Source organism: Mustela nivalis (assembly GCF_964662115.1).
Source record: "Mustela nivalis genome assembly, chromosome: 5".
In the NCBI taxonomy this organism is placed as follows: domain Eukaryota; kingdom Metazoa; phylum Chordata; class Mammalia; order Carnivora; family Mustelidae; genus Mustela; species Mustela nivalis.
In genome coordinates this window covers 136,021,566-136,045,497 of record NC_139024.1, presented here as the reverse complement: position 1 = coordinate 136,045,497, position 23,932 = coordinate 136,021,566, and the positions used below count along the sequence as shown (strand labels likewise).

Below are 23,932 nucleotides of genomic sequence, written 5' to 3'. Positions count from 1 at the left end.
GGAGGATTAATTTGGTAACATAATAGTTACCATTAATACCATTAATAGAGGTTTAGCAGATCGCAAGCAATGTCACAGAACTCAAGCAAGAAATAGTTATGATATGGAGCACAGAACGTGGACTAATGATCTTTAATGACTAATTGAAGAAAATGTATTTCTATGCTTCCCCCCTAACAGAAATTTAGAGATTTAAATAATACCATAGTTTCCTTGATCCCATGTTTTCTAGGAACATGACTATTTCCAGGAACCTGGCAATAGTCAAATTTCCTCTCCTTGCTGAAATAGTTCAAAGCACAAAAACATTGATATTAATTCCTTCTGACAACTTAATAAAAACACTGAAATTTACTCACAACTTATTATCAAAGGTGGAAAAACATGGCCTAGAGAGACATTTTCAATAACTCATCCATCATTCAACACACAATTTACAGACTATGTTGTAGCAAGCAGCGTGTCAGAAAACAGGATCTGGGGTTTAATGTATGTGGAATTCTTCTTAGTGTGAGCCATTGGGTGACTAACGAGACAAATAATTACTAACCAGACACACAGGTGCTATGAGAAAGAGAAGTAGGGGTGTTATAGGCCTTCAGAAGGAGAGAATATACCCAGTGGAGGGTCAGAGGCAACTTTCCTGGATAGGATGGTGACATGAAGATTCAGAGAAACAGGGCATTCCCAGTTCATCTGCAATGGAAGTTCCAAGTGTGGGGTCAGTGGGAGATAAACTGGACTGGGAGGCCAGGTCCAAATCTTGAGGGCCTTTAGATCAGGCAAAGAAGTTTGAATTTTTTCAGAAAACCAAGGTGACCCACCACAAGACATGTAATCATGAGGGGAGATTGGGGAGAATTACGAGTGTAGTGTAGTAAATACAACCAGCAGAGATGCCAGTAATTTGTCTAATAGGAAAAAAAAAAAATCACCCTAGATTTTATGGTTTTATTGCTCTGTAGACATTAACGAATTTTGTATATAACCTTGCAATCTATTCCAGCATTCTTTTCTCATACAGACTATATAAACTTGCTTTTCAATTTTTTTTTTTTTGAAATTTGAACTGTTGGTTTTTTGAACTTTGAACTGTTGGTTCCCTAATGAACAAGTTAAGTGAATCTTGGACAAATGTTCCTTCTACTTTGCTTAAGTTACACTTTGGCAAAGATAGCTAATTTCCCAACTCCACTCTTCTGTGTGAAATCTAGTAGACATAAACATGAGAAGAGTTCACCTGTATTATGAAGTGTTTCCCAACCCAAGTATGCTCAGCATTAAGGGACTTCTTAAAAATATTAATATTTCTTTGAGAGGTGTTTCCTTTTCTCGAGTCCAGAGAATTGCTGAGTATTTCTACAATTTCTGACTAGTGTATTTCCATCACCTTTGAGGGTCACCTAACTCAGCCCAGGACAGGACCGAGGTCTTTGAGAGACAGCTCAGCCTACCAGTCACTACCTTGTACTACCTTAAGTTTTAGAATAATTCTAAATTGTTCTACCCTGGCCTTCCATCTTGCCTCACCTGCACTATTACCCAGATCTGCCTGATGAGGCACAAATAGTAATGGGCCATCAGCATGAAATAATAAAATTACTAGGGACTTCACTCTGAGCTCTGAGTTGAAACAGGGTTCTGACCAATTCCAGTCTCTGGTCTTTGTGCAAGCCACCTAATTAATCTTTCTTGACCCCCGTTTCCACAACAGCAAAATGGGACAGCACCATTTTTCCTACAGGATTATGGAAAGAATTACAGTTAGCCTGGCCCATAAGTATTCCAGTGTCAGTTTCAAAATCTGACTGGCCCCAGGCCTACTTGGATATTGCACTCTGAGCACTGTAAATCACAAAAATTTAAACTGAGTAAATTTGAAGAGCTAACTGACTTTTTTAAATGACCCATGAATCAGGTAGCAAGCCATCTAACATATAGAAAAGAGCTCTGTTGGGTTGCAGAAAAGGAAATGTTTTTAAAGGGAGAAGCAGGAGGGAGGAAATTATTAGCAAAGAACGCATTGGTTTTTGGCAAGGTCACCCTTCTAAGAGAACAGAAGGCGTTTATCCATAAATTTCCTGTTGACTGGTTAAAGGTTTACATGGGTGGGGTGAATGGATATGAAACTGAAATTTATTTTTGTATTAAAACTAGTTTGCTAACACTGCAGCCTTACCATAAGTGACTCTATTTTGCGCCTGTGGTTTTCTTTTCAGCCCAGTTTAAACCAGTGATTTTTATTGTTCTTGAACTGGGGGAGGTGACAGTCAAAGACCCAACTGTTAAGGATTCTTTCCCAAAGAAAATACTTTCTTGAATGCTTTTTCCGAACTCGAAAATATCCAGTTATTGACATGAAACGACGGGTTTTAAACTACTGGGCAGACCATTTCTGATCCCCAGGCGCTCTACCGGCTCTGTAAACCTTTCATCTTCGGCAGCGGTAAATTCGGTGGGGTGTGTGTGTGTGTGCGCGCGTGAGTGTGTGTTTTAAACACACCTTTACTGTTTTCCCCCCGTAATGCACAACCCCTTCCCGGGGCTGAAGGGACATGGAGGTGCGTAGGGAAGCGATCGCCCCAGAGCTGGCAGTTCCTGTGTCCCCATGACACACCTTCGCTCTTCCGAACGCACCCCAAGGAGCTCGGACAGCCCGCGCCTCCGAGCTCGGTTTTTCCGGTTCCCGCCCCAGAGGGGGCGCGCGTCCACACAGCCCATCTTAATCCCCCGCGACGCGACCCGCTCCGTCTCCCGCCCCTCCTTCCCCTTTCTCCTCGCCTCCCCCTCCCTTTCCCACCCTCTCGGGGTCGCGGCTTCACCCCGGGCCCTGGAACCGCCCCCTTCCGACCCCGCCCCTTATCCTGACCTATCGGGTCCCGCTCCACTCCCCGCCCCTTTGCCTCCGGGCCATCCAGGTTCTAGATGCCACCCCAGAATTCCGCCCACGCCCCACCTTTCCGGGTAGCCATGGCGGGGGCAGTCGGTCGACTGGTTCGGTGCTGGTGTCGGAGAGCGGTCGGGGGGTAAGTGCTGAGCCGGAGATCCAGGGTCGCCCGTGGGATCCCGGCGAGCCGAGGCGGTCGCCGCGCGCGGGAGCTGCCCTGTCTCATCTTGTCCGGGTAGCCGCAGCGCTGTGCTTTTATGGTTTTTCCAAGGAGGGAGGGAGGGATGGCAGGTGTCCTTAAACGCGCGCCCTCTCTTCGGCTGGGCGCGAGTTGGTCCCGGTGCACGCGCGGGGAGGCCTGAGCTTCCACTCTTCTCCGCAGGCGTTCGCGCTCCGCTCTCCCCTCGGGCCACCCAGCCCTCCACCCTGGCTGCTGCTAGGTTGCCAACCTAATGCGCTAAAACGGGGTAGAACATCTCTGCGCGCTTGGCTTTTCGACTGAATGCTGTAGAAACGCAGGCCGTTCTCCTCCGTGTGGGGTCACACTGCTTCCTGGGGAACGCTTCTATGGTGTTAACCCGCGGGGGACACAAACTATGTGTGTGGTGGGATTATAAATGATTTTCCCGATTTTATGTATTAAACGGTAGTGCTTCGTAATTTTTTAAAGCTCACTTTACTTTCAAATAAGTGAGTTTGTGCGTATTTTGTGAGAGCTTGCACATTTAGGCTTTGTGATAGACATTTTGTTCTTTCGTTTTCTATTTGGAGCTTAACATACATCACGTAGGATGCAGAGTTTTTCCCTTTTTGGAGAGAAACTAATTCAGTTATTTAATGTAAAAATTATTGAAGTCTTTACTGAATTACTTATTTCAGTTAGTAATTAGAAATTGCAAAATTACTAATTTACTGAATTACTAGTATTTTAGAGTTTGAACCTAGGGGTTCTTTATGCTCTGAAAGTCGTATTATTGCAGAGGAAGTAATACATTGGGTGTGGGCATTATTAAAACTGTATTATTTTAATCCTCCTGGATCCCACTGACTTCAACTTTATATGCCAGGGTCTTCACTGGGAACATCAATTTTTTGCTTGTGGCCTCAATACTGTGCACCGAAATTTTCTCTTCCTCTGCCTACTAAACACTCTGCCTGGTTGTGCTCGCTGTTTCTGCTCTGCTCCTAGCTCGCTGGTTAACCTTCTCAGGGTGAGTCATTACGTGTTATCAGCACAGCTTCACAGACTAGCTTCCAAAACAGTTAGATTTCCTGTAGATAAGTCCCCCACCTACTAAGAAGTGGCTCTTTGTCTGGAATGCCCACAACAGCTCATCTTTTTGAACGCTTCTTGTATCTTAACCCAGTCTCTCCTCCTTCTGATGTGGGAAACAAAAGCAAAAGAAAAATTAAATTTTCTTACTACTTAACAGTCCATTGATGAGTCCTTGAAATAGACAAAGTGACATCCCTCTGGGAATTCAGTTGCCTTAATGTTAATACTTTGCTAAGGGCAAAAAGCAATCCTAAACCCAGCCCCCAGGCTCCTGTAAGTCCACGTTAACATATAAGAATTCCTTTGGAAATGTCCTTTATCTCTGCTCCCCAAGATACATCTTGACAATCATCCCCCAAGCTTATGACCCACAGATACACATCTGAAGGGTCTCATGACTAAGGTTTCATTAGACAGTAATAAATGACCTTTTCCTAACAATAGTTGGTCCTTGGAGGTCCCGGAAACCTTGCTTCCAAAATTCGCTAGAGACTTAGGCTGTCCCTAACCCCTTTCCAACTTGAAAGTGTGTGATGAAATACATTATATGTTTATTAAAAAAAAAAAATCTAAAAAAGAAAAAAACAAAAAAGAAAGTAAGTGTGTGATGGGCCACTCCTCATGACCCTGGTGCAGCTCTTTTTGCCCCCCGGTCCTGTCCCTGGGCTTTAATGAAATCATCTTTTTTTTTGCACCAAAGACGTCTCAAGAATTCTTTCTTGGCCATCAGCTCTGAACCCCAGCATCTTTCCAATATCACTTCCACCTATAGGTTGGGACACATTTTGCTGAACAGAAAGAATTGACCTGTTCATAATTTAGACTTTGTTAATCAGTGAGGGTGATGGGTCTGTAATCAAAGGAGCAACAAGGGCAGACAGGATTTCTGGCTGTTAGGACAGAGAAGACCAAATTCTGTGCACTTGACGTCTTCAGTCTCAGTTTCCTGCTCACTTCCATCTTACAGTGCCTTTCATTTACTTTCTTGCCTGTGGCAGTATTGACATGGCCATTCACAATCCCCTGGCTTTTATCAGTATCTAATTAGAATTGCTCTAATTGCTGTGCTGGATTGTAGCTTCCTTTTCCTTTAAGATTGCTACAGTTAGCTTCTGTATTTCTTTTTTTAGGGATCATTTTGAAAACCACTGTTGGGAAGGAAGAAATTTATTCTGCCCTTTAAGGGCCTTCTAGCTGGATTAGGAATCCAGTTGACAAGAGACAGATTAATGGGAGAAAATCAAATTTCGTTTCATACCCACATGGAATCCACATAAACGTGAAATTCCAAAGACGGGCTGCGTGAGGCTTACATGACTTATATTTTGAAGCTTCTATTCTGAGCTAAGGAGAAAGGTTAGGAGTCCGAGGATACAATACAGAGGAAGCCCACTAGCAGGAAGGTGAGAGGAGATCTTGAGAAAACAAAGATTGTCCCATTACACAGGTAAGTGTCTTAGCTAAAAAGGAATCTCTGTTCATGGGTCTCTTCCTGGTACAGGCTCTTCTTTCCAAGGTAAACTTGGGCAGTAGGTGGGGAGTCAGAGAACTTCTCCCACTTCTGCTGGGCTCTGCTTGCTTTTAACTCAAAATACTGCTCATGCCCAAGGGGCCCATCTTGGGACGGCCTGCCCGGGACCCTTACACCACTAACCGTTTGCAGCCATCTTGTTGTACAGGGTCAGGTACAGGGAACATATTTCAGGAGAAACAGAGCGTTTTGGTATATACGGATTGGCAGCCCTTAGAAATCAGCCTGCCTGTCTGCAGCTCCCTGAAGGTCCCGGCACTTCAGCTGCACGTGAGCAAAACAGCAATGGGAGCCAGTCAGAAGGATTTTGAGAATGCGATGAATCAGGTGAAACTGTTGAAGGAGGACCCAGGAAATGAAGTGAAGCTCAAACTCTATGCACTCTATAAGCAGGTAAATGCCTAATGTCTGACGTAACCTAGAGACATTTTGAGCCGATGGCTACTCAGATAGATCTGCCGTGTGTTTTACTGAAACGCAGCTTTCGTATTATGAAGGTTTGTATTGCTTCCTTTCCTCTGAAGAGTGTCTACATGGGAGTTTTTGTGTGCTCGTCTTTGCAGTACTGTTACAGCAAAAAGGAACCCACCAGGATCGCTCTGGAGTCAGAGAGACTTAAAAGAGATAACCACTGAAGGTGTAGACCTTATTTGGCTTCTGACTAGAAAAAAATCAACTGAAAAACTGTTTTGAGACCACTGGGGAAATGTGGGGACTGAGTATTAGGTGATACCTAGGAGTTATTATTAAAGACACCATGGTGATATAAGAAAATGTTGATGTTCTTGAGGAATGCACACTAAGTATGTAGGGCTGAAATAGAATGGCACTTTGAGAGTCACTAAAATGGGAGAAAGAAAGGAAGGAAAGAAAGAAAAAGAAAAGAAGGAAGGAGGAAGGAAGCAAAGAAAGAAAGAGAAAGAGGAAGGAAAGAAAGAAAAGGATGGACAAAACAATTATGGCTAGCAATTGATGGTTATTGAGTTAGGTTGAGTATTTGGAATTCGTTATAATACTCTACTCTTCTCTATGTTTGAAAATTTGTATAACAAAAATTTCAAACTAAAATTTTTAAGTTGTGATCTAAGGACAACCTCGGGAAGTCAGCTGGTTTTGGGCTCCTGTGTGTGATCTGTGTTCCTCTTCCCATGATCGGTATGAGCCTCTCTTAGTGTCCTAGAATTTGACTTTGCTCAGAAAGAGGCCAGGACTTCGCGCTTAACTTCTGGGAAGTAATCCCTAAGCCTCGAAAGGTCAGGCCTGCTAAGGAGTGTCTCTGTCGGCTTGAGTCTCACAGTAGTTTAGAGTGAGGGCTCCTGGCTACGTAATCAGCCATGCTATGCCGTGGAGCCCCAGATGAAAACTCTGACTGCCAGAGCTTAAGTGAGCTTCCCTGGTCCTGTGTGTTACCACACATCTGTTCTGGGGGAAGTACTGTTTCCTGACTCCCGGCTGGGTGCGGGGAGTGGGGCTTGCATACTGTGTTGCCTCTCCCTCTCCAGATATCTCCTTCTTGCGGGGTGACCCTTGCCTCTTTGTCTTTGGAAAATCTATGCCTCCTCCACTGCCTTTGTTTCTCAAAGCCTCTTTTCTTCTTTCCTCTTTCAGCTAATGGTGGAATTTAAAGTTTTTACAGGTGGCTACGAAAGCGGCATGGGATATTCATCTCAAAACATTCAGTCTACCTACTCTCAAACAAGTAAAATTTAGTTGTTTTCTGTGGTTCCTCGTTGCGTAGCCTTCATTTAAGTTTCTATAATACCAGTGGCTCTGGCACTCTCCCATCCCTGCGACCCCAGGTTCAACTCTGTTCGGCTCGCAGAAATCCACCACTGAATTTGTGGAATATTTTTGTGCCTTTGAGTTGGTTTCAAAATGGTTTCCAAATGTTTGTTGGCTGGTTATGTTTGAAGATAGTTTGCTTGAATATTTTGACTGTGTGTGAAAAATGGGATCATTGATACAAAACTATTAGGAGTTTTTAAAAAGTACTTTGCCAAACCCCTTGTGTGACTTTGTTTTCATATTCAGGCATTTATAACTTATTTTAGGGACCGATAGCTGATGGCACATTTTGTCTCTCCGGTCTTTTTTCTGTTGTATCTTTTCAGCAGCATCATCAAAGACAGTGCAGGGGGAAAGTTAAGATGAATTTATGTATCTTCTGAAAGTGTTTGGGAGGAGAAGGCGCATTCATGCTCGTTGTACATTTTAAATCTTAAATATTTGACACTCTAGTTTGCATGGACACGTAACTGATAATTGCCCCTCTCCTTTTCCCAGGCCACTGAAGGACCTTGTAATACACCCAAACCAGGTGTGTTTGACTTGATCAATAAGGCCAAATGGGAGGCATGGAATGCTCTTGGCAGTCTGCCCAAGGTACATTCACTTGCTACTTTGCTTTTATTTTACTTGCTGTATTCCCGGAGGAAGATGGGTGCTTCTCACTGTTAAACCATTGTAGGTAGAACCTGCAAGATCTGGTTGGATTCTGTTGAGTCAGACCCCTCTTCTTTCTTCATTACAAGGTGCTGTTTCTTAGCATGGTTAAGTTTCTCACAGTGCTTACTTACTGACTGAGGATCGAGGTTATTTGTCATCTTCTCCTCAGGAAACTGCTAGGCAGAACTATGTGGATTTGGTGTCTGGTTTGAGTTCTTCGTCTGACTCCTCTAGCCAAGTGAAGCCTGAAGCTGACAGGAAACAAGCTGGATACGAAACAGTGGTGATGACCTCTGAAGACGGCATCACAAAGATCATGTTGAACCGGCCTGCCAAAAAGAATGCATTGACCGAACAGGTAATGTGACTTGCCCTGGGAGTTTGTCCTACTTTTCTTTCCTCCCTCTGTCTGTTTCACTCAACAACTAGAATGTTTCAGCATCATTGCTATTGTTGTGATCTCTTGTTTGATTTGTGTAGGAAGATTAGTAATGGTGGCTACTTCTTCATACAACCAAGTTGGGTATTTGTTATTTAGAATTTGTTGGCTTTGGGTAGGTTCTGTGTGTCCAAAAAAGCACTGCAACTCTCCTAATGATAGAAGCACAAATAAATTAAATTAATAGAAATGAAACATACATTGATATAAGAGAGTAGGTGTAGAGGTTCTCTATGTTTGACACAGACTGTCCCCAGACTTTGCTCCTTTCATTTAGACTTGTGACTACTGTTCAAGTTGCATGGGCCTTTATTTATACAAGTAGAGGAAGAAAGGAAAGAAGACCTTCATTTTAAATATAGCATAACCCAACTCTGCTTCAGATGAGCTGCTCACAAGAGCTCCTTTGATCTTTGAGTCTTTCATCAAACTACAATGATAATAAAAATAACCACTTATACCCCTTCCCCTTGAAAAATATGTAGGTAATTAATTGGATGCTTGGTGCTGAACTGCAAGTAAAATTTGCGTGGCTATAATCCTTTTCATTGGGTTTGTCATCTATATTATAGCAGAAGGAGTCTGCTCACTTAAAGTAGTGTTAAATAAGAATTTCATGAAGTTGGATATGTGCCATTGACTTGGTAAAACATTTGATCCTCAAAACTTCATTGCTATTGCCTCATTTCTGTGTGATCATGATGATGATGGTGATGATGGTGGTGATGGTGGTGATGATGGTGGTGATAGTGATGATGGTGGTGGTAATAATAGCCTAGTGTATGTCAGCACTTTCCACACAGGGATTTCTTTAATTCCCACAAGGGTCCTACTTCTAGTACTATTTAACGATAAAATAAGTAGGAATGTGCTCAAATTCCCATAACTAATAAGCTGGAAAACCTAAATTAAAACCCTAATATATCCATGTCATAATCCCAGCTCTGGCCAGTTACCCAGTTATGCTGTGTCATCATAACCATAATAATAATAATGGAGTTATTTCCTCATTTCCAATCTCAGGGAATACAACTTCACCTTTACTTGTCTATTATGTCAAGTCCATATTTTTTTTCAGTGTCTGTGTATCCGTAAATACCAACCCTCTTCATCATTCTCTCCCACACAGATGTCTTATCTGAGGTAGAAATGACACCAGTGCATTAAAAACTGTAACAAAAGCATCTCCCAAGATTTTCACAGACGCTGCTAATTTAAAATATTGGACCCGTTGTCTTTGGCTACCATTACATTTCTTGAAATCCCAGCCTTTAACACTTTCCAGACTGCCTGGGACATGCACGCTCTGTTTTGAGGTCCCAGCTGACAGACTGCTTCTCGGAAATCTTCCCCCTGCTGCCTCCCATCCCACCCATGCTAGACATCAGTGCTTCCTCCAGGCTGTCTGCCATGATGTACTTTCCACCCAGTTTAGAGCTCCCCCTCTCTATTAATTGCAAAAGCTCAAAGACTAGGTCTTATTCATTCACTTTCTGGGAAAGGTGGATATATCCCCCAGTATCCACAAGAGCACATGGTACGTAACACACACCAAGTAATTGTAAAAGGATTGAAAATCCTTTCAGCTGTATTGGGCCGCCTTTTTAGTTATGTAAATACAACGTGCATCACAGTTGGCGCTTTGCAGAGGACAGGCTTACAGACGGACTTTTAGTGAATCCCACACAACGGTGGTCATTTTCAGAGTTCCTTTCTTTCTCGTCTCCCCCTTTCACATAGATGTATCAAGAAATCATGCTTGCACTTGAAGCCGCGAGCAAGGATGACTCTACCATAACCGTTTTAACAGGTAAGACATTTTCTTGAATTTCTTAATAATTAAGTTTACTTTGGGGGATTTCCAACCAGATAGGAAATTGAGTAAATAGCTGTGAGGTCTTTTCCAGTACTGATATATTCTATTTTTTAAAGGTTATTATTATTTTTTTTAAGTTTTTCATTTCTTCTAAGCTTTCTTGGAACAAACCCAGTGAAGTTAGGCCCTATGATTACTTATTTTATAGGTGAGAACACTGAAAAGTTAAGTTTTGATAAATAGTGCTTTTACTATAGTTATTTTCCATATACTCTCCGCTTTTGGTTTCTATTTCCTCTTTGATCCAAGCATTACATAATAATGTTAATTTCTTAGATTTCCAGAAAGGCTTCTTTGTTGTTATTTTGTTGGTTGGTTTTTGGTTTTCCATTTTTGTTAACTGATAACTGGTTTCACTTAATTATAATCAGACGATCAGTTTTATGAGATTTACTATTTATTTATTTTGGAATGGAAGGATAGGCAGGGGAGGAGGGAAAGATCAAATCTTAAACAGGTTCCATACCCAGTACAGAGCTTGACACAGGGCTTAATCTCATGACCATGAGACCTGAGCTGAAATAAGAGTTGGACGCTTAGGGGCACGAGGGTGGCTCAGTGGGTTAAAGCCTCTGCCTCAGGTCATGATCCCAGGTCCTGGGATTGAGCCCCACATCAGGCTCTCTGCTTGGTGGGGAGCCTGCTTCCCTTCATCTCTCTCTGCCTGCCTCTCTGACTGCTTGTGATCTCTGTCAAATAAATGGATGAAATCTTTAAAAAAAAAGAGTTGGACGTTTAACTGACTGAGCCACCCAGGTGCCCCACTAGATTTACTTTTTAAAAATCTACTTTTTAAAATCTTTCTGAATTACGTTTTACAATCTGCGTCTCATAGAACACATTGTTAGATTTTTTTCCCTCTTTGATCCAATCTGAATTTAATTTTTTTTTTATAAAGGTCCCTTTACCTGTTTTGATTTATGTATATGACAAATCTGTTATGTTTTAGTTCTGCATCTTACATATACTTATTACTTACGTTTCCTTTGACTGTTATTTTTTACTTCGTGATCTGGATTGGACTTGGTGTATAAGTATAAGCTTTGTGTCTATAGCTCCATATTGAACTCTCTACCTTGAAAATAAAGAACTAGAAATGGCCAACTTTTTATATCATCCAGGAACTATTCAAAAATAAGTTCATTCTTTGAAGATACAGAGTTTAAAATATATCAGTTAGACTGACCTTTCTAATTTATGTTAGATTCCCCCACTTCTGGTTTTGTCTTCTAATTAATCTCAGACTGAAAAAAGCGAAGGCATTTATTGCTATTATGTTTCTTTCACTTTCTCCTTCATGTCAAAAAAATTGCTTTAAAGCAAGTTTTTATCTTATTGACACTAAAAGACTTGTGAATAGTTATCCTTTATTATAAAATGGTCATCTTTTGTCTCACTTAAGGCTTTCTGCCTTGAAATCAACCTCATCAAATATTAATGCCTTAACACCTGCCTTGATACTATTTGCACTTGTGTGGCAAACCTTTACCCATCCTTTTAGCTTTCTGTCTTTCTGAATTACGTTTTACAGTCTGCGTCTCATAGAACACATTGTTAGATTTTTTCCCTCTTTGATCCAATCTGAATTTAATTTTTTTTTGTAAAGGTCCCTTTACCTGTTTTGATTTATGTATATGACAAATCTGTTGTGTTTTAGTTCTGCATCTTACATATACTTATTACTTACATTTCCTTTGACTGTTATTTTTTACTTCGTGATCTGGATTGGACTTGGCGTGTGCTTTACTTCTCATGGTTTGGAAGGGTTTTTTCCGGCTTGGTACCCATCAATATCTCTAGCTCATCTGATTCCCCTTGGACAGTGTCTCTTGGTTGCCCCTATGAGAGGCGAGGAAGGGAGCACGCATTTTCCAGTGCTCCTCAGACCTCTCTTCTGAGTATATGGTCTGTTAAGTAGTGTTCCATTATCTTCTCGCATAGAATGTTGCCCTGGAGAAGTTTGAGGCGACCATTAATTCTGTTTTTACAAAATTTTTTTTTTTAATTTTATTTATTTATTTGACAGAGAGAAATCACAAGTAGATGGAGAGGCAGGCAGAGAGAGAGGAAGGGAAGCAGGCTTCCTGCTGAGCAGAGAGCCCGATGCGGGACTCGATCCCAGGACCCTGAGATCATGACCTGAGCCGAAGGCAGCGGCTTAACCCACTGAGCCACCCAGGCGCCCCTTAATTCTGTTTTTATAAGATCTTTTTATTCCCCCTAGAAGACCAGGGGGTACTTTCCCATTCTTTATCACTTTTGCATAGAACATATGTATCCTGTTAAAACTCATTAGTAAGGCCTTTTTTTAAGTTTTCTTTGATAGTATCTCTGAATGTTGTTTCAGTTGATCTGTTCTTTTTGAAAGAAATTCTAGTTATAGAATGGTCTGCTGGGATTCTTATCTTTTATTGTCTCTGAATTCTTAACTCTTGTCTTCTGTTGCTTTGCTCACTATTCTCAGTCCTGTACTCTGATTGCATCTTGAGCGATGCCTGTCCTTTTTACGGCCTCTAATGCCATCATTCTTTAGTGGTTGTGATTTTCTTTCTTTCCTCTTGAACTCTCCCAGGCATTTTTCTTTTCCTTCTCTCGTCCGTCACTTCTGTTTTGTGTCCACAGAAAAATTCATCTGTTAATTTTTTATATATACATTGGAGACCAGCATAACAATGTGTTTGGAAAAGAAGCTTTATTACTCATAAAATTATTGAAAATATTATTTATGACACCATTTGCTCCTGATAGTAATGTAAGAAAAAGACTAAAGAACAAATTTATTATGTAAAAATACTGCCAATAATTTAGCTCTTTGTTTCTCAGTTCCCCAGGTATAACTGAAGCCCAACTACAAAACAAATACGTCTTCTGAGTTTTTCTTTTGAAACTTGCCCTTGAGTGCATTCGAGTGTGGTCGCTACCTTTTGCTTAGATTCCCACTCTGACCTTTGTATCATTAAATCCAGGGCCATTTTTCAGCCTTCCTCTGTCTTCTCCCCCTTCTTAAACCTCTGTCTTCCCTAGGCTTCCCTAGGTCTGCCCTCCAGTCGGCTGTCCCTCATCTCCTTTGCAGGTTCATCCTCTGTGTGGTCATCAGAAGGGAGGGTTCCTGAAAGCTTAGTTCTAGGCACTCTTCTCTTCTCTTCTTCTCCCCGGACTCTGCGTCCATGCCCTCTCTCCAACAAAAGTCCATATGCTGGTGCTTCCCCCCTTGGTATCTCTTGGGTCAAGATACTCACCAGGGCTCCCGTCCAGTATTTCCACCTGGCATTTCCTCATAGGTGTCGCCCCCCACGTCTTTCTCTCGGGAGCTTTCTCAGTGTTCCAGATCACAGTGGGTGGCTCCACATTGGCCCTGTTATGTAGACCATTCATTGCACAGACATTCATGATTGACCTTGTCCCTCTCTCACCTCCTCCGACCAGTCTAATCCCATTTCCTTTCATCAGTAGCCCCTCGCTCTCTGTCCTCTGCACTAGTCCAAGCTACCAGGGACTCTTGTCTGAACTGAAACAGTCCCTATCTCATCCTTATGATTCTCTTTTGTCCTCCTCTCTCCTGTGCCTTGTCCAGTCTCACAGATCCAATAGAATCTTCTTCCAAATAAAGATCTTATTCCTCCCCCAGTTAAAACTTCAGTGGTACCAAGACAATTCAGTGGAAAGAGAAAAATCTTTTGAAAAATGATGCCAGAGCAACTAAATACCCATATGGGGAAAAATGAACTTCAACCCCATCTTACACCCTATACAAAATCTAGTTTAAAAGTTTTGTAAGCATAAAACCCAGAAACATAAAGCTTCTAGAAGAAAGCAATCTCTTTGTGACCTTGACTACGGCAGAGATTTCTTGGACAGGATGCAGAAAGCATTAGCCATAAAAGAAACTATGTACAACTTGGACTTCATCAGAATTTAAAATATCTGCTTATCAAAGACAATAGTAAGAAAATGAATATACAGGTACTACAGGCTGGGGTAGGGGACTGTTTGCTCTACATAAATTGGAGTAAGGATTATTACCCAGACTATATAAAGAAATCGTTAGAAATTAACAATTAACAACCGGGGCGCCTGGGTGGCTCAGTGGGTTAAGCCTCTGCCTTCAGCTCAGGTCATGATTTCAGGGTCCTGGGATCAAGCCCTGCATCGGGCTCTCTGCTCAACGGGGAGCCTGCTTCCTCCTCTCTCTCTCTGCCTGCCTCTCTGCTCACTTGTGATCTCTCTCTGTCAAGTAGATAAATAAAATCTTTAAAAAAAAACAATTAACCAGATTTAAAAATGAGATAAAGGACTTGGACACCTCATAAAAGAAGATAACACAGATTGCCAATAAATACATGAAAAGGTGCTCAATATCATTAGCCTTCAGAGAAATGGAAATTAAAATCAGTGAGATATTTCACCCAGTAGAATGACTAAAATCTAAAAGATAGACAGACATGAAATGTTGGTGGTGATTCCGAGCAACTGGGACCTCTCCACATTTCTGAGATTGCTTCAGAAACTGGCAGCTTTTTATGGAATAAAACTGCCAGCTCAGTGACCTTTCAGTCCACTCCTAAGCAATTAGTTCTGCTAAATTGAACAGGTATCCACTGAATGATTTGTAATCTAGTTCACAGGAGCCAAAAACAACTCATGTCCACCAACAGATGAATGAACAAAGTGTTGACTGGACATACGGTGAACTACTACTCAGCAATATAAAGGAATGGAGAACTGATTCGAGAACATAGGTGAATCTTTAAGACACAGTTCAGCAAAGAGAACACAGACGCAAGAGTCCATATAGAATTCCTCTTATAAAATTTCTAAAATAGGCAAAAGTATTCTCCAGTGATTGAAGTCAGAAAGTGGTTGCGTCCGGGCAGGGTGGGGTGGGATGGCTGGGAAGGAGCTTAAGGGAACTTTCTGGGAAGGTAGAAAGGTCTTACCTCTTGTTTCAGATGGTAATTGTGCAGGTATTTGCCATCATTAAAAATCACTGAACTGAATGTTTAAAATTGGTGTTCTTGTCTGTAAATTATGCTTTATCACAGAACACCTTCAGTGGTGTCAAAAAGTCTTAATGGAGCAGCAAAGCCCCGAATGGTCCATGCTGCCCGTCCTCCTCCTACACCAGCTTCCCCTCTGGCTTTTTCTACTCTGGTACAGTGGCCAGAATTAGCCCTTTTCACAGGACCTTTGCACATGCTGTTCCCTCTGCATGAATTCTTCCTACCCTCCTTCTAGCCAACCTTGCCTGTCCTTCAGATCTCAGTTCAGTTTTTCCTTACTTAGAAACACCCCTCCTTAAACCTTCAGGTTAAAACAGATCCTCTGTTAGACTCTCTCATATCATCATTGAGTATTTTCCCATTGTATCAGAGTTGTATTATCTACATTTGTTTGTATGTTTCTATATCAATGTCCAGCTTACTCACCTGTCTGTAAATTAGGGCAAGAGCCATGGCTGGTTCACAAGTGTGTTTGCAGTGCTTGCTGTAGAACCCAGCACATGGCAGATACTCAGTAATTACAGAATGAATGAATGGTGAATCTGTTGATTTCATCTACAGGAAATGGAGATTATTACTCTAGTGGAAATGACCTGACTAATTTCACTAATATTCCTCCTGAAGGAGTAGAGGCGAAAGCTAAAAATAGTGCCATTTTACTGAGGTAAGAGTGATACTTGTCTGATCCCAGCGGACTTGTTCATATTTATCAAAGTGGCATTTAGGCCAGCAGAAGTAAGATAAATGCTTCTTTGTGTCAGTGTCATTAATGCGACTTGGACAAGCGCATTTCTCCAGACCGTCTCTATCAGTTGTGGGCACTTATTTTACCACCTTAACTGCTGTTTCCCATTCATCCTGCTGCTCTATGTGAGGTTCAATTAGAAAGCATAAAAGTTAACTACAGTTGTAAAAAAAAGTTCTCTCATAGTGAAGCAGGGAGATTCTCATCCAGCTAGAAAAATGCATGATTGCCATGATTGCTGGTAATGGGACATGTGAAGTCCTCAGCACAGAGGACATGAAGGCCTCTCTTCTTAACTCATGTATCCCTACCGGGTTCCTGATTCCCATAAGCTATACTGCAACATACGCTCAGCCAGCCATCCCGATCTCCAAGTCTGCAGCTGACCTACAGCCCTGACCTGGCTGAGGCTGAACCAAGGTCAAGCATAGAGGACTCATTCTATGAGTTTCCATCAAATGCCATCTAGATGGGTGTCCAGGCTAGCCAGAGTTCATTTCAGACTCGTGCTATCTTCCTTACTGTACTTCAGTCATGCTGCGTTGGGACATTGTTTATTATCATTACTATGTTAGTTAGCCAGCATACAGTACATCATTAGCTTTTGATGTAGTGTTTAACAATTCATTAGTTGCGTCTAACACCCAGTGCTCATCACCACACGTGCCCTCCTTAGTACCCATCACCTGGTTACCTCAACCTCCCACCCCCTCCCTTCTGTAACCCTCAGTTTGGTTCCCAGGGTCCAGAGTCCCTCATGGTGTGTCTCCCTCTCTGATTTCTTCCCATTCAGTTTTCCCTCCCTTCCTCTATGGTCCTCTGTTCTATTCCTTATGTTCCACATATGAGTGAAACCATAGGATAATTGTCTGTTGTTGCTCGACTTATTTCACTTAGCATAATCCCCTCCAGCTCATTTAACGATGCTTTTGTGTTTCCATTTCTGTAGGAATTTTGTAGGCTCTTTCATAGATTTTCCTAAGCCTCTGGTTGCCGTGGTCAACGGTCCAGCTGTGGGAATCTCCGTCACCGTTCTCGGGCTATTTGATCTTGTGTACGCGACCGACAGGGTGAGCGAGCTCCCAGCAACATAGAAAGTCATAGAGTAAAAATGAGGTCCTCTGAATTCTCTTTTATTGTTGGCTGTTAGTAGATGTATTACATGATATAGTAGAATGGACTAAATTGTGCTTTTTCCCAAAGAATTACTCTTAGTTTAATTTGAATTGTTTTATTTATCCTTCATTACTAACTTTGGTTTTCCTAAACACCAGTATTGTTGTGAACACTGTTCCAACTATTTTGGTTCTATATTCTAATCAGATTATGTAACAGTTCCTCAACTTTTGATTTTCCAATTAATTTAAAATAGGAGATCTTGAAAGCTGGCTATTGGTGGGATCAGGGGGAGACAGTATTTTTGCATGTTTTGCAAGTGGATAATTTGATACCTTTTTCCTTGTAAACAAATTGCGGGGTTTAGAATTTTAGAATAGTAGAATTTTTGAATAAGAAGGGATTTTAAAGGACTATCTACCCTCACTCCCTTCTTTGCATATAAGTAAATGAAAACTCAAGTTACTTACCTAAACGGTTTAGTGTTGTGTTCACCACTGAATTGCATTGATTTTAATTTCTGTTCTAACTATAGTATTAACGTATATCATAGTAGAAGATAAAATTTTGAAAAATCTGGAAAAGCACGAAGGGCTAAGTTAAAAATCACTTCTTAGCTTACCACTTAGACCTAACCAGTCCCTGACTGCTGAACCCTAGGATCTCTCCCATTCTGTCATTATAAACAAAGATGTGATGACCATGTATCTTAGAGCTTTACTGTAGGGTTATCGATTCTTAGAGTAATTTTTGTTTATGCAGAAGTACAGTTTCCTGCTCTACAACCTTATGGGAAACATTTGGTTTTTACCACTGAAGAGATGCCTAGTTTTGTCTGAAGGTGTTTTCACTGATAGACATGACCATATTTTAAGATCTTTATCTCTTGAATTCATCTCCCCCCCCCCCACTGGTTTCAGTTTGATTGGATTGGTCATCTTGTCAGACCTAATTGTTTTTAATAATTGTCCCATGAAAATAACAACTGAGAATCTAGGTGCTAGGCTGCCTAACCTTCATAGGTAGAAGATTTTGCTGAAAGGCAGAAATCAATAGGCTGTGGTCACATCATATATGTTAGAGGACTGATTGATCACCTGGTCTTGTCCAGGGGTGAGGTCAGGAGGTCCTGACCTGAACTTAAGGATCTCATTCTTCAGTACTTAGAAGGCAGATACATCATCCTGTTTAAATATTCTCCAGATTCTTCCTCAGAATTTAAAATGACTGTCACATCCATCATCTTTTCAAGTTATCTAGGACTGTGGTCCTATGATACAGAATGGAACTGAAATAGAAAGAAAACATATGTAGATATTTTCAGTGCTAAAACATTTGGCCCAGAGTAAAATATTTGACAAATAGAGATCACTGCTGACCAATTGAATTAAAAGAAGGTTCAATTTAAAATCAGAGACACAGAAGAAAGAACCTGTGGAGAGGAATGCATTTTATAGGATTTACCATTATTGGCTTCTTAAACAAATACCATATTAAATGTGGGTTTAACACTCTTAAAACCAGATTATTCTTTATTATGAGCAAGAGGCAAGAGTTAACAATGCCCATTAGCTTCTTTGTTGGCAAATCATACATTTCCCCTATGAGGTAATAAAAGGGTAGAAATCATAAAAATAGTATTTGAGTGCCCACGACGTTCTGGGCCCTCTGTTGATGCACATGATGCGTACTCACTTATGCACACAGCACCCTATGAGATAGGTACTTTGTCTCCATTTTACAAAGGCGTCTACTGTGGCATGAAGAGGCTAAGAAGCTTCTAGAGTCACCAGTCAGTGAGATGCCGAGCCTGACCCTTAATTACATTTACTGCTCTCTTTCTGAAAAGAAGCTAAATGTTGCTTACTGTCAGTTCTGCACATACCTTTAGCTGCGGTTGACGTTTTCTTTCACTTTCCTCTTATACTCCTTAGGCTGTGACTTCTCAGTACATCTTCTTGAATAAGCTTGCTTTTGGGGGGAGGGAGTGATAAGTGACGTTAGTAACTTTTTATTTGATATTTTCATTTTTACTTATATGCTGCATATATTATATATTTATGTCTTCTAACAATATTCATTAAGAAAGAGAGCCATATCTGATTATGGGATATGAAGTCGAAATGTTCTGCATACATATTGCCAATTATAAATTTATTTCCTTTCATAAGGACTTCTCATTCATCAAGAAATACACAAAAATATTTCTTAAATTAAAAAAAGGGGGCAGGGGGCATCTAGGTGGTGCATTCGGTTGAGTTTCTGACTCTTGGTTTCAACTTAGGTTACGATCTTGGGGTCATGAGATCCATCCCTGTGTCAGGCTCCATGCTCACAGGGAGTCTGCTTCAGAGTCTCTCTCCCTCTGCCCCTCCCCTCCAAAAAATAGGTGAATAAATCTTTAAAAAAAGAAAAACAAGGGGGGCCTGGGTAGCTCAGTCAGCTAATTATCCAACTCTTGATCTCAGCTTTGGTCTTAATCTCAGAGTTATGAGTTCAGGCCCCTCACTGGGCTCCATGCTGGGCTTGCAATCTACTTTAAAACAAAAACTAAAGATGACTCTATGGTCTAAATAACCAGTATTGAAATAGATTCTCGTATTTAAAGCAATTAAATAGATTCTTGTGTTTATTTTATTTTTTTTTTTAAGATTTTATTTATTTATTTGACAGAGAGAAATCACAAGTAGATGGAGAGGCAGGCAGAGAGAGAGGGGGAAGCAGGCTCTCTGCTGAGCAGAGAGCCCGATGCGGGACTCGATCCCAGGACTCTGAGATCATGACCTGAGCCGAAGGCAGCGGCTTAACCCACTGAGCCACCCAGGCGCCCAGATTCTTGTGTTTAAAGCAATTCAATAAAACCTCTCTGAGGTAAAATCAAGACAAATGACAGACTGACGAAACTATTTTCCAGGTGATACTATCAAACTAATCTCTGTAAAAAGACTTTTTATAAAGTGATCAACAACTTGATGTAAAAATGGGCAATGGACAGGGATACATAGCTCACAAAAAGTAAAATATAAATGGCTCCTTAAAACATATGAAAAGACCCTATGAAGAACCTATTACAATCAGAATATGTAAAGAACCACAAGTCACTAAGAAAGATAACTTATTAACTTAAAAATAATGGGCAAAGAGGTTTAGCAAGGATGTGGAGCAACTGGAATCATTCACTGCTGGGGGAGTGATACATGGTACACCACGCTGGAAATTCTTTTGTTGGTCTTAGACCACAGTTTACCACACATCCCAGCAGTTCCACCCCTATGTATTTACCCAAGAGAACTGAAAACATGTTCATGCAGAGATCTGTGTACAAGTTTTCATTAACAGTCTTATTCATCATAGCCAAAATACTGGAAGTAGCACCAGTGGCTTCAGCTGGTGAGTGGATACAGGAACCGCGGTGTCCATACGATGGAATTCTACTCCGAAATGACAAGGAACGAGCCACCCGTACAGTAGCGTGGTGACTGCCAAAAAGTCTTATGCTAAGAACCAATGGCTACAGAATGCATGATTCCATTTATATTAAATTCTAGAGAAGGCAAAACAAGGGACAGAAAACAGAGGCAGTGATGGTGTGTGGGTGTCAGGAATGGATTGACTCCAGAGGACACAAGATGCCCTTTGGGGTGATGGAGAGAATTCTACATCTTGACATGGTGGTGGCTACGTCACCATGTACCTTTCCTAAAACTCACCAAGCTGCATATCTAAGAGTGAACTTTGTGTTCGATAATACCACAGCAACCCTAATTTAAACAGAACTTCCTCAATTTAGTATCGTGAGGATATATACAAATAGTGATTTTTAAAAATCACATGAAAAAATAATTGTCTTTCTTTTCTTTTTTCTCCAAATAGGCAACATTTCACACTCCTTTTAGTCACCTTGGCCAAACTCCAGAAGGTTGTTCCTCTTACACTTTTCCGAAGATAATGGGCCCAGCCAAGGTAACTCTTGGAAACCTTCAAAATAAGTTGTAATAAGTAACCTCTGAGGGCGCCTGGGTGGTTCAGTTGGTTAAGCATCTGACTCTTGATTTCGGCTCGGGTCACGATCTCAGGGTCCTGGGATCAGGTACCGTGTCAGGTTCCTCACTCAGCAGGCATCTGCTTGAGGATTCTCTCTCTCCCTGTGCCCTACCCCCACTTACACTCTCTCTCAAATAAATAAATAAATCTTTTTTAAAAAGTAACCTCTGTTTAAAAAGTAATTCTATACTCTTTTCTTTCTCTTGATAATCTAGACAGAAGAAAAGTGAGTTATTTGCTCCTCAACTCTAAAAGTTTCAAATATAGAAGAGCAAATAAGCTATGGGAAATGTCTGATATGAGGGAAAATTAGAAACTCTCCCCAACTCCCAGGACTAGGATCTCCTTTTGCCCCTGGGTGCCTGGTGCCTCGTCCTCCACTGCTGTGTGGCATCAAGTCATTAGAGGACCAGGGCTATGCCAGCTTGGGGTCACACTTGATATCTGTGTAGATGAGCAGCGTCCCCTGGAAGCTGTCCTCATGGGGGTTTACGCCTTCCAGAGCTGCTCCCAGTCATAGCAGCCTCCACAGCAGTAGGTTTAGCTATATGTTCAGGCTTCCAGAAGGGTTCCGTGGCTGTGCAGGTCTGTCCCCGTGTCTCTGGAAGCCCAGGTTCCAGGCTCTGTGCATGATGAGACCCAACAGCAAAGAGCCAAGGATAGGGAAGGCTTAGCCAAATCTTGGAGCTCCGAATGGGGTGGGGTTGGAATGGAGCCTGTTTTCATTGACTGCCGGGTTTTCGCTGCAAATATATAGTTTTCTAAAGCTCATTATTCCATCACATGTCCTGAGTCTTTATGACAGATTTTAACTTTGAAAAGTTGTGCAGAGCCAACTCCAAGGCTTAGGGCATTTGACTATGAAATAATATTTTTCCGAAAGCACTACTGGAAATACAGAGGATATCCGCTTGGTGACCTCTGTTTTGTTAGAAACCGAGTATTAGTCCTTCTTGCCTTTTCTTTGGTCAGGTGAACTAATTCATAGTACCTGTGCAGGTAAAGAAAAGTGTCAGAGCTGGACCACTGCGTAGAGATTCCAAGGAAGGGAAGTTTGAAAGTTTGGGTGTCTCAAGTTTGGTTGGCATTCACTGTGACCTGGATTTTCTTTTCTTTTTTTTTTTCTTTTTAAAGTTCTTTTTTCTTTTATAATTGTTTGTAGTATATAAAACGGAAAATTCTAGCTGTGTGGGTTAAAGGATCAGCATCTACTTCAGGTCCTTTCTGCCCTGAGCTCCCTGATCTTGCCTTCTCAGCACAGACATACAGAAGCAAAAATACTCGCAAACCTTCCAGAGAGCCTGAGATGCTCTCAGCACAGTTTGTTAAGCATTGCCTATCTAGGTCTTCAGTTTCCCCCTTAAGAAATACTGGCAGCCTCAAAAGACAATAAAGGAACTGCCATCTGTCTCCTCAAAGTGGTTTAGTTCAGGGGTTAGTTCTGAGGTTAACTGACCTGTGTTTCATTAAGTTAATGTCTTAATCTCGCTTTTGTTTCAGGCAGCAGAGATGCTCATTTTTGGGAAAAAGTTAACTGCTGGAGAAGCCTATGCTCAAGGACTTGTTACTGAAGTTTTTCCTGATAGCACTTTTCAGAAAGAAGTTTGGACCAGGCTGAAAGCATATTCAAAGCTCCCCCAGAATGTTAGTGTTGTCTTTCGGTTTTTCGTTTTTTCTCCTAGTAGAAACCATGGAAATAGCTTATTTGCCTTAAGAGAATAAGCATTTTAAAAAACAAGATATACCTTGGTTGGCTTTAAGCACATCTAAATTTGAGATTAAAAATAACCATAATGATGTTAGAAATGCTGATTTTTTAAAAAAAAAAACTTCTCAAGGAGGCATTTTAGTGCGATGATACGTATGAAGGCAGAGGGACAGTTCTTTCTGGAGATAACTTTGAGGAGGAGGATGGGCGGTATTTGCCGAGCACTTTTCTTCTTGAATCCAGTAGCAAAGCCTTATCAGGTTGACTTTTAGGAGATTCTTCCTGTGTAGCACTTTGGTTTTTATATGTGATGACTCGTGACTGACTGCTCTTATATTCATTCTGCTGAAAATGTGGTCCTGGAATCAGAAGCTTTAGTGTCTCTCTGAGGCTTTTTAGAAATGTGGGATCCCAAGTCCTCTCCCACATCTACCAAGACGGTTCGCACACACATTACAGTTCGAGAAGCACTGTCCTATGTTACACATACATCTGAAGGCAGGACAGGATTCCGTGAGCCATGGAGAAACACAATTCAGCATTCTAGAATAAACTCCACTCCCTCTAGAATGCCCCTTAGCCTTACTGTTGGTTTTGTGTTTTCAGGCCTTGCGTATTTCAAAGCAGATCATCAGAAGTCAGGAGAAAGAAAAGCTGCACGCTGTTAACGCCAAAGAAAGCAGCATCCTCCAGGAAAGATGGCTGTCAAGCGAGTGCATGAATGCCATCATGAACTTCTTCTCCCAAAAAGCCAAGCTGTGATGCCTGTTACAGCAGTGTTATGCGTTTCAAAGGAAGGGATGTGCTGTCATTTCTGATTTTCAATACTTGAACTAATAAACTGTGCCTTTTCTCTGCGCTAACA

The 23,932-nt window shown here is 41.4% G+C and overlaps 2 protein-coding genes across 7 annotated transcripts in view; one reads left to right on the top strand and one right to left on the bottom strand.

Annotated features, from left to right (window-relative positions):
• The first annotated feature begins 2,893 nt into the window (after positions 1-2,893).
• ECI2 (enoyl-CoA delta isomerase 2) lies at positions 2,894-23,925 on the top strand. Of its 4 annotated transcripts, none has more exons than XM_082731162.1 (11): positions 2,943-3,026; positions 5,294-5,610; positions 5,934-6,087; positions 7,978-8,076; positions 8,309-8,497; positions 10,319-10,388; positions 16,016-16,118; positions 17,149-17,269; positions 21,189-21,278; positions 22,860-23,003; positions 23,674-23,925. In XM_082731162.1, exons 3-11 carry the CDS (start codon positions 5,980-5,982, stop codon positions 23,827-23,829), a joined length of 1,080 nt encoding a protein of 359 aa, XP_082587288.1. In that variant the 5' UTR covers positions 2,943-3,026; positions 5,294-5,610; positions 5,934-5,979; the 3' UTR covers positions 23,830-23,925. The 4 variants fall into 4 exon arrangements, with proteins under 4 accessions (XP_082587287.1, XP_082587288.1, XP_082587289.1 ...); XM_082731163.1 differs by having other exon boundaries at positions 5,843-6,087; XM_082731161.1 differs by lacking the exon at positions 5,294-5,610 and having other exon boundaries at positions 2,894-3,026.
• The window catches only part of LOC309865043 (testis expressed protein 56-like), a gene marked incomplete at its 3' end in the record, with an annotated part of 36,635 nt that continues 21,112 nt past the window's right edge, over positions 8,410-23,932 (bottom strand). The window contains exons 4-6 of one of the 3 annotated variants that reach the window (XR_014311918.1): positions 19,201-19,286; positions 17,786-18,603; positions 8,410-8,730 (exon numbers count right to left, since the gene is read on the bottom strand). Coding sequence is in view for 1 of the 3 variants with exons in the window: in XM_082731170.1 (XP_082587296.1) it covers positions 19,203-19,286 (84 nt within the window). Of the gene's footprint in view, positions 8,731-17,184; positions 18,604-19,200; positions 19,287-23,932 lie in introns of those variants that run through there. The other 2 variants (XR_014311919.1, XM_082731170.1) reach the window with 2 other exon arrangements.